Below are 10,038 nucleotides of genomic sequence, written 5' to 3' on the forward strand. Positions count from 1 at the left end.
ATGTTCTATCACTCAATAACCAATTTGCCTTGCCTAATATTGGGATATGTAATAAAGAGAATGGTGGTGTTTAAGGACGTTTTTAGGAAGGGTGATTCTCCCTTCGTCAAATCCTTGATATATTGATTTAATGGCTTGGAATAAAGATTGAATATATCAAGTAACTATGCAATTTGGTGCCTAAGATTATGTAAGTAGATGGTGCAACGTTGATAATTTATAGATATAAAATGAATTCTCTGAGATCTAGATAATGTGTTAGCATAAAATGGGACATGTCATTAAACACAACACCCTTGAATATCATTTGAAATATCGTAAGTTTTAAAACAAAATGTAATGAACAATGGAAAAGGGATGACATAAGCATAATTTAATAATTTTAATTTAAAAAGCCTAGGTTGATTTCTCACTACAATTTCTAGGCAAGAGAATAAAAAAAATGGAGATTAGGATTGAACCCTATTGATGTATAGAGGAAAAATCAAGTTAAGTTTATGTAATATTATGTATGGCTCTTGTTGTATAAACACACCCCTTATACACTTGTTGCATAAGAGATAGTCTAGACATATTGAGTCCAAAATAAAAGGGGGGAAGTACAAGGTATGCAATTTTCACTATTATATTTTGTGCCCACTTTTATTTGCATCTGAACTAATATGGATATGCATGCCAAAGTAAAGCAACGAACCAACATGAAAGTAAAATACTCTAAATAAAAAAAATGATATAGTTATGGATATCAATTCAATAGATTCTCCTTGTACTAAACACCATGTAAAACCTACAAAAACAAAAGAATCTAAATAACATTTTTCAATAATTTGAAATATAACCACTAACATAATTTGTTAATAACATCAACGCTCAAAATAAATAATCATAAATCCAAGTTGGCAGAAGTCATGAACATGTGGCACATAAGCAATCACTATAATCAGTAAAGGAGGTATAAGATCCCCAAATGAGCCACTTGAACATGTGGCACATAAGCAATCACTATAATCAATAAATGAGGTGTAAGATACCCAAACGAGCCACTGTAACCATACTCCTAATATTAAAAGATGGTTTAGGACTATTGGTGACAAATGGCACAATCAGAGCCTTTACCCACCTCTACATGCATACATCTCTACACACTTTAGTACTTCCCTATACATTCATCTTATTCATTTTGATTATCAAACCCAAGCACAAAATTTAGTTGTCATACCCTTTCATCTAGCCCTTATTTACTCCAAAGGAAGTCTTTGATTATGAAGCTTTCCTTGTGAGCACAAAACATTTCCACCCTAATCCAAATTCAAAAATTGAATGTGCTCAGTTGATCCCCTTCACCTTTCCCACTCATAACTAAATAAACAAATGTTTTACCAGGTCCTAATGTCATGTGCTATTATTTAAACATATTTATTGTGTTTATTGTACATTGAAGAATCATCTCTCATATTGTATTGCATGTCTTATCTTATCGTAGAGCATTGAAAGAGTAACATATAATGAAACACATGGATCTTGGTGCACTAAAATTAGTAACTAATTTGTATCTTAGGTTTGTGTGTTGTCTTCATTCTTTCTTGTTTTTTAGGGACTGATCTAGTTGAAAGCTCCTTGTGACCTAACATCAATCCTTTAAGGCATTTTAAATATTGGCATTCCCCAAATTGACAAGAAGAGGATAGCAAATTAATATCAACATGGTGAACAAAAAGAATGGAAGTTCACATGAAAGCTAGAATGAGTTTGGATGCATAGGACTAGGTTGTAGTCACAGACTTGTACCACATTTGTAAAGATATGCTTTAATAAGATATGGATTAGAAATAGAAACAAAAGCATTTGTCAGAATAAAAGATCACACTTTATGATACAAAAGATTAAAATATTGTAGAATCTTCATTGATTACCATCATTATTCAATCATAAAACAAACAACATTCTTATCTTTCTCATTTCTTTCTAAGTATGACAACTATGCCTACCAAAATATCAAACACCAACCATTTTATCTATCTTTTAGATTAATTTATATTCATATACATTGACTTATACTCATTTACATTGGTTTATAATCATATACATCGACTTATACTCATTACCCTAGATAAAGATTACTTTCAATACTTTTATTTTATTTTTAGATTTCAAGCTATATCAACATATTTTACATAAATTTTCAAAAATATAAATACACTAACTTATTTTCTTTCCAAAGGAACATGGACCCCTATACCCACCAACCCTAGAATTTTAGAGATGAAAATTAGCTACCTACACCTTCACCATACTTATTAAACTATCCTCCCAAACCCCAAGTGAGCTTTGGATACTGTTTAAAAAATTAAAAAACAAAAAATACGTTAAAAATGGAAAAAGGCGAAGCAAGTACACCACCGAGATGCCTTTGAAAGTTACTGGACAGCAATCCAAAGCTCTCTACCCGTGGAACGCAACATGGCATTTCCTTGCATTATTCTTTTCTGAATGGAATCCTGTCTGGACGCTTATTGAGGCCGAAAGAAAACTATGAATTTTTTTGGAAAATGTTGAGAAAGCTTGAGCCAGAAGGAGAAACAAAAGTTTTTCTGGCTATCCATATGTTATCGGAGATCTTCGAAAGTCTGTTATATTATTGTATTGAAGCTATCTGAGAGGAGGAAAAGAAAGTAAAATAAATCAAGAAATTCTGTGATGAACATGTTCTTCTCTAAAACGCTTTCGCGGAGAAATAAGACCGGGAGTGAGCCTGTTTATCTCAATGTTTATGACCTCACACCCATGAATGGATATATTTATTGGTTTGGTCTTGGAATATACCATTCTGGTGTACAAGGTAATTTGAAAAAATCTGCTGTAATATTTTAGCTTTGATAGCTTTTCTTTTCTGTAATAGGTCATTCGGTTCAGTACCCAAATAGATTTGAGTTGATTGGTATGTTTTTCAGGATTTCATTTTTTCAATTTCTCATTTTCCTTACCTGTTATAGTTTCTTAGATTCGGCACCCACATGGGTGTTCGGTAGATGATATGTTTTACAGAATATGCACCCATGTCTATGGATTCGTGAGCAATTTTTGTTTTCTTTATTTCCTTATTTGTTTGAGATTATTTGCTTCAGTGCGAAAATGTGTCTGTTGATTGCAATTTTATCAGAATTTGCACTTATGTTTTTCTGCACCCAGATGGGTTTTTGATTTTCTACTGTTGTACAAATGGAAATAACTACATGCGAAATTCCTAACAGATCTTTTTTGTGGGGGGAAATAACAGTTATAGGTTTCTAGGAAAACACGCGTGAGGATTTTTCAGTTTTCTCGATGCCCAATTAGCCAAAGTAAGCTACATTTGTGGTCTTGAAGGAAGAATTCTGCGTTTTTCTTCGTGCCCAAAAGAGAGGAAGATCTAAGTATAATGGAGAGATGGCGTGAATGGTTTTCTCGGGCCACTCTCTTCCTACCTATCTTGAAAAATGTTTCGATTAGATAAAATTACTTTTAGCCTTCTCTATGCTATAGCAGTCTGTTGTGCCTGCGTTTTTTGTTTTTCGGAGTGTTTAGTTTTGCAACGAATCCCCCAAGATTGGTTTGTTTGTCTTGATTTTACATCTCATGGACTAGGTTACATATGCGAGTACTTTAGTGATTGCTGCTTTAATCATTCAGTGTGCAGGTTCTATCGTGTACTTTATTTAAGTTACTTGTAGGATTCTGGGAGGGATTCTGCGTTTTTCTTCATACTTAAAAGAGAGAAAAGCAGAATTTAAATGAAAATATGTTCTCAATGGATTCTTTGAAGCCCTTTTCTCCCTATCCAGTTGGAAATAAAAGATAAATGCAAAAATCTCATGGAAAAAGAGGATTATCTTTTTGGATATTGGGTTACTTTCTGGATACCCAGCTGCAAGCTCACTAATTATATCTTCATTTAAATTTAATTTTTTTTCCCAATTGAAAATAGTAAGAGTATAATTTGTCGGCTATTATCATTTTGAACTCTATGATGGGTATCTTCTTGACTAGGAGTTCCAGTAGAATTACTGCTAGTCTTAGCTTTGAGTCTTAGGCATTGCAGATTTGAGATATGCTAATTCGTGCTTTTGTTTCTTCAGAGTTTCGTTGTTGCTGTTGTGTTTCAGCTTTATATTATCATACTAGAGATAACTTTTGATCTATTTCAGTTTAATATCTCTCTTTTAGAGATGCACAAGACAATACAATTGTTATGTGCTTTCTGCAGTACCTTTGAACTTTCTTGGCCAGTAGCGGTAGCATGAATATACTATAAAAATGGAATTTATTTGTCACGCCTCCTTTTAGTTACTGATTGAAAGAAGTTAAACCCCTCTGCTACTTTCCACAGCCATATTAGCACAAAGGGGTATGCTTGCCTAGTTTGCAACCTGAGTTGTTATGGCAATAGTTTAAACATTCAAGACAATTATATAGAATTGTTGTTGAAGTTTTGCGAGTGATTCTTGTCTGCTGTTGTGATTTTTTGTTGTTTGATATTGTCTTTGCTATTTTCTTCTCACCACAACAAGATTCATGGATTTGGCCTGTAGAAAGCACTGCAAGATTAATCGTCAAATTATAAGATAAATTTTACTTTCTCACAATATGACTGCAAGGCGCAAACCATTGAGAAACAAGTCTACCATACATCCTCTCATAATATTTCTTCCTCGGCAGATGAAAATTGTCAGCTATCTTCCTGAGAGTTTGCTTACATATTTATAATCTTTTGCATTTTAGAATCAAATAAACTTTTTTCTCTTGGCTGCTTAAAGAAATAAAACAGGAAATATTCAATTTCCTTACAATTGAATGTCAATCAATCTTGCCACATCTGAAAGTCTTGAAGCTGTAAAGGAAGAATTGGAGTAGTTTCACATTTGACTCATTGCTGAAATAAATCAGTAAACATGAATTCACATGCCAAAACATTTTACTTTATAAATGAAAGTTAATGCTGAATAGCAATCTTGATTTGAAGACTTTCATTTTTAAGCTAAGTTGCTGGTTCCTGGGTACAGCCATACAAAATACATTCAAAACAAAAAAAAACAGCCATGAATCTTAGTACGGATAGTAGTGTGAAGGATTCATACTTTGTTTGTATCGATTAAAGAGAGATAAATGTACCTATATAATATTGATAAGGAAATCATGTGTGGCATAGGACAGCACATGTACCAAACTTGGGATGTCAAGTCCCTTGGGCATTCTTATTGCAGGACCATGACCCTTCACCTCATGTAGTCCCAATAATTTAGCAGCTGCCAAGCTCTATAAAGTTTAACTTTCAATCAAAACCTGCTTTGCTTTACTTGGAAATGCAGCTGATACTCTTCAGATTGCATAATATATAATGCTGTTGCAGGAAACTACATCATGCTTTCTTGACCATGTTTTATTGTTTCCTTTCTTTAAATATTTTCATTATAGCCTAAATATATCAACTATGGGTTCTACTTCTGCCTGGATATGACCTGGGTTTGCCCAGACTGAACTTAAGCAATACTCATTGCCCTAAATGGCACCCTGGACACAACAAGAGCATACACTGACCACAGTATTCATATGCCTTGGTTACATGCAGAACCCAGTAACACAGTTCTTAAATGCAAATTGACAAGAAATAGTTAATCGGTCTCGATCAAGGGGGCATGGTGACATGTGCCAACCCTGCACCCCCCCACACCTGTGTCCCTGGGATAAGGAGAGGGCAGGTAAGATCCCCTGACTGCCCCTTACTGAAAAATTGGGAATGTGTCCCAGGAATGCCAGATTATAAGGTTCAACATCTTCGTTTTTTAATTAACAAAAAAAAGCAGTCAGTTTTCGCAAGAAAGATACAGGAAAAAAGGGCATGGGGGTTCACAAGCTCTCCCACATCCCTTATGAAACCCTATATATAACTCACTTGCCCATTTACATTGCCATTCACAACTACCATAGGCTTTTTTGCGGTTGTATCTGTGAGTTTGAAGAGGAAGGAAACAAGAGTAAGGAAGCATGCATAATTTGTGAATAGTCACCCTTGAATATTTGCATTGCTCACACCTGTGTTGGGAAGAGCATAACCAACAGGTACATTGTAATTTTAACTTGTATATAAAGGGGTTGGTAAAGGCTTTGATAAGTCAGGAGGAGGCCATATATTCAAATATGGACACTGTTTTTTGGCACAGCCTGCACAACAATGTGCCGTCTCCTAATGAGTCAGCTATGTTGCAAGTTTAAGTTTGGCGGTTTGCTGATTTTTATTTCCTAGGTTTGCTACAGCTGTCTTTGGTTGTACAATTATCAATGTTAATATATTCTACAGGCTACTTTTTGTGCAAATAATGTGTATCTATCTAGCTATCTATCTATAAATGTTCCACTTTTTGAGGAAATAATGCGTAACCTATATATTGTTTTTTTCTACTTTTTGTTGGAAATAGTGTATAGATAGATAGATAGATACGCATTATTTGCAGAAAAGTAGAAAATTAAATACAGAAGTGATAAATCAAAATGATAAGTCAATGTCATTTTTAAACATCAAAGATAAATCAAAATGGTTTAAACTTTATATCAGTGCATCTGCACTTGTTAAATCAATATGAACCATCATATTGTTTTTCATCAAGAGTATCAATTTCGTCAGCCCGTTTGTCGAAAAACAAGCAGTGCTAGACCTGCCAGTGTCACTTCCACAAGCTGTACCATGCAATTGATACTGTGAAGCAGCCGTTGTGCCCCTCATCCTTGATTAAGTCTAAGGAAAGCTATTAGTCAGGGTTAGACTTTCTTTTTGGCCTTTTTCGTTAAAAATTTGAATTCTTGGGTTCCAGGTGGATTTGGCCCAAGTATGTTCAGGCAAAGAAGGCCTGAGTCCAGAAGCCTGGGGTTGGATCTGAAAGTACTTGGGCCAAATCCATAGGTCTGAGGTAGGACCTTGTGCAAACCCAGGTTAGACTTGGATAGGATCAGAACCTGGTCTAGACTAGTTTGGGTTTGGCCAGGGTTCCTACAGAACCCAGAAACATGGGTTCACACAGATGAAACTCATGTCTTGAAAGCATAAAATTCAAACCACACCCTGTTTATGTGAAATTTTTTAACAAAATTTCAAGTTGCCTCAAAGGCACCCGAGGAAAGTTGGATACAATGCTTTGTTTAATATATTTTGATGCTCTCCAAACAATGTGCCATTGGGATCATATGCTTACATACACTTATTCTCAATGTATTCTAAACTTGGAAACATTGCGATCCTATGTTCATGAAGAAAACAATTTGGATTGTCGGGTATTAATGTTCAGTTGTTTAGTTATACAGAGTAACATATGGGGCACATCATATGTTTGATGCTTATATTTTGTAAGCTAATATCAAGGGCCATTGTACTCATTAATTACTTAAGTATACATTCTTTCATTTCCTTGACTGTTTGCCATAGAGATACTATGTGCTTTTAGTTGGTTAATTCATTTAAATTGCTGTCCACAAAAGAAAATGTTGAAAATCCGTAAAAGTCAAGAAAGAGGAGGACAGTCATGGCAAATTTAGCACATCACATATTGTTTTTAAACTTTTAGCTGCTTTTAGTTGGTTAAGTCATTTAAATTGCTGCTCACAAAACCATTTTCCCACGTTTCTGCATCCCCCTGTTCAGGAAACTTGGAGAAACACAAATCTGACATTTTGTTATAATTAATTTTAGAACCAAGCTCTCATGGAAAGTATGTGCTACTGGAGAGCAGATTGTTGTATCTACTGGATTTAAAAAAATCAAGGCTTTTCAAATACATAAATCTGCCATTAGTACTCACTTAAAGGTGGTCATGTCCTCTGTTGGGGAAGCTTGTGATCAGATTGTCATTCTTTTGGTGGCAATTAATAGATTGCAGAACCAGTACCTAAGAATGTTTTTGTGTGATTTTTGGCTTGCCTGGTCCAAGATGCAATTTCTTTTTTCTTTCATTATACAAATGAGGAAAGATGATCTATTTTTTTATTCTCTTACTTTGTGGTTTAGTTGTTGTGCACTCCTTTTTGTTAAATTTTTAGTGGTAAAGCTGTTCAAAAGAGATTTTTGAATTACTTTGGCTGCTGATTCCTTTTTTTGTGTGCTGTATAATGACATTTACTTACTGAATCTTCTATGGTTTTTAGTGTTTGAGAGTTACTTGAGTTAGAGAAGCATTTTCATGATTACTAAACTTCTTGGGAATGTATTACATAACCTTTGGTTGCAGTTCATGGAATGGAGTACTCATTCGGAGCACATGACTATCCTACCAGTGGTGTGTTTGAGGTGGAGCCTAGAACTTGCCCAGGCTATACATTCCGGAAGTCCATATGCATTGGAAAAACAGATCTTACTTGTACAGCACTAAGAGAATTCATGGAGAAACTTGCTGGGGATTACAATGGGAGTACTTACAACCTTATTGGAAAGAACTGTAATCACTTCTGCAATGATGTTTGTGTGAGATTGACTGGAAACCCTATTCCACGCTGGGTGAATCGACTTGCAAGAATAGGTTGGTTTCTTTTTTATATTTTCTTTGATATCTTTTCCTTCCTACTTTTTTATTTACTGAATTTATATAAAACATTTGGATTAATAGGAGATCATATTTGACTTGATGACACTCGATAAGAGTGTTAGCAGTAGTATATTTGGCTTCTGGAATTTAAAGAAGAAGTTCCTTTGATTTTCCTTTCTATTGTAAATAGCAGCATTTTGTAAGGACGGTTCCATGCATTTGATTAAAATTACATATTAATTTTATCTTGTTTGATTATGCTAGCTTCTCATTTGATCTACTCAGATTCATATTATCTGAAGTCTGCAATAGGTTTGCCAAGTAAGCAGTTACATTGCATCATAGGCTTACTAGATTAGCACCCATCTAAACCAATAAAAAACAAGTGCATTGGACGAGGCAATTATTTTTGAAGGTAAAGAGACACTTGTAAAATCTATATAATGGCAAGTGGGCATACGGTGGGCTGATACTTTTCTGTTTGCTTGCAGGGTTGCTTTGCAACTGTGTACTTCCCGTAGGTCTTCATGTTGCTGCTGTCCAACACAATCCAGACTGTCAATCTAAAGGTGATGAGAAAGCGGAGTTAGGTACATCATATAGTAGATTTTCAAGTTCCTTTTCGACACCAAAAGTGAGACAAAAGTCTCTTTCAGTCCCATCCGTGTTAATTAGTTCAACGTTGAAAGGTGGGGTGCTTCCTTGGGAGTTGAAGGCAAATTGCAGGTAGGGAAATCTATGGATATATATTACTGTTGGGCTTGAGCAGACAGCTGCATTGAAGTATAGGATTTGGACGGTAAAATAGCAGTGACATCGAAGAAGAATGGTTGTTTTTATCAGTCGATCAGGAAACAGAATCTAAGCTTCCGGTTCCTAACCAATCTTGGAAAGAGGCATTGCACCATGTGATGCCCTAGTTAATTAGGTAATTGAATAACCATCTCCTGGCTCATTTCCCTTTTAAGTTTTTTCCAATGCTGGGGAAATCTATGAGGTAACTCATTAATTACCTTCTTTGTAGGATATTGCCTTATGGTTGACTAAGAGTTAATCCCATTTTGAGGGTTGAGGTTCAAATGCTTTGCTTACTTAAGCAATGTTAAAAGGCCTTGTCGCCAGTGGCATATTATATGTATTATGTGTAATATTATAAATGTATTGAAAAACATTTCGGTTTGGTTCAGCAGTTCTCAGACTTTTTATAATTTTGCATTCTGATTGTAGATTTTCTTTAATATTTCTTGGCTGGAGTAGTTATGTGTGTGATGTCTGTAATTTACAAGCTGTTTATTATAGTGGTTTATCCCCAAAGACAAGATTTTGTTGCAGAGAACATTTCCTCCAGGTTTAATCGTTTTGGTTATTATGTGGGTTTGGCTTTTTTCCCTCTATAAAACATTTGCAAGATTTTTCTATACCATGACCTCTCATTTATGGGACAGAGTCTGTGCAAGGAATTTTAACATGGGAAGAGTTCGGGGAACACTCA

General features: G+C 34.9%; 1 protein-coding gene across 1 annotated transcript; it reads left to right on the plus strand.

Moving 5' to 3' along the window:
• Positions 1–2,384: 2,384 nt before the first annotated feature.
• LOC131067400 (deSI-like protein At4g17486) lies at positions 2,385–9,732 on the plus strand. Its single transcript, XM_058002384.2, has 3 exons — positions 2,385–2,839; positions 8,253–8,540; positions 9,038–9,732. The coding sequence occupies exons 1-3, from the start codon at positions 2,698–2,700 to the stop codon at positions 9,274–9,276; spliced, it is 669 nt and encodes a 222-aa protein (XP_057858367.1). The 5' UTR covers positions 2,385–2,697; the 3' UTR covers positions 9,277–9,732.
• The last annotated feature ends 306 nt before the right edge of the window (positions 9,733–10,038 follow it).

This window comes from Cryptomeria japonica, chromosome 5 (assembly GCF_030272615.1).
Source record: "Cryptomeria japonica chromosome 5, Sugi_1.0, whole genome shotgun sequence".
Taxonomy (NCBI): Eukaryota; Viridiplantae; Streptophyta; class Pinopsida; order Cupressales; family Cupressaceae; genus Cryptomeria; species Cryptomeria japonica.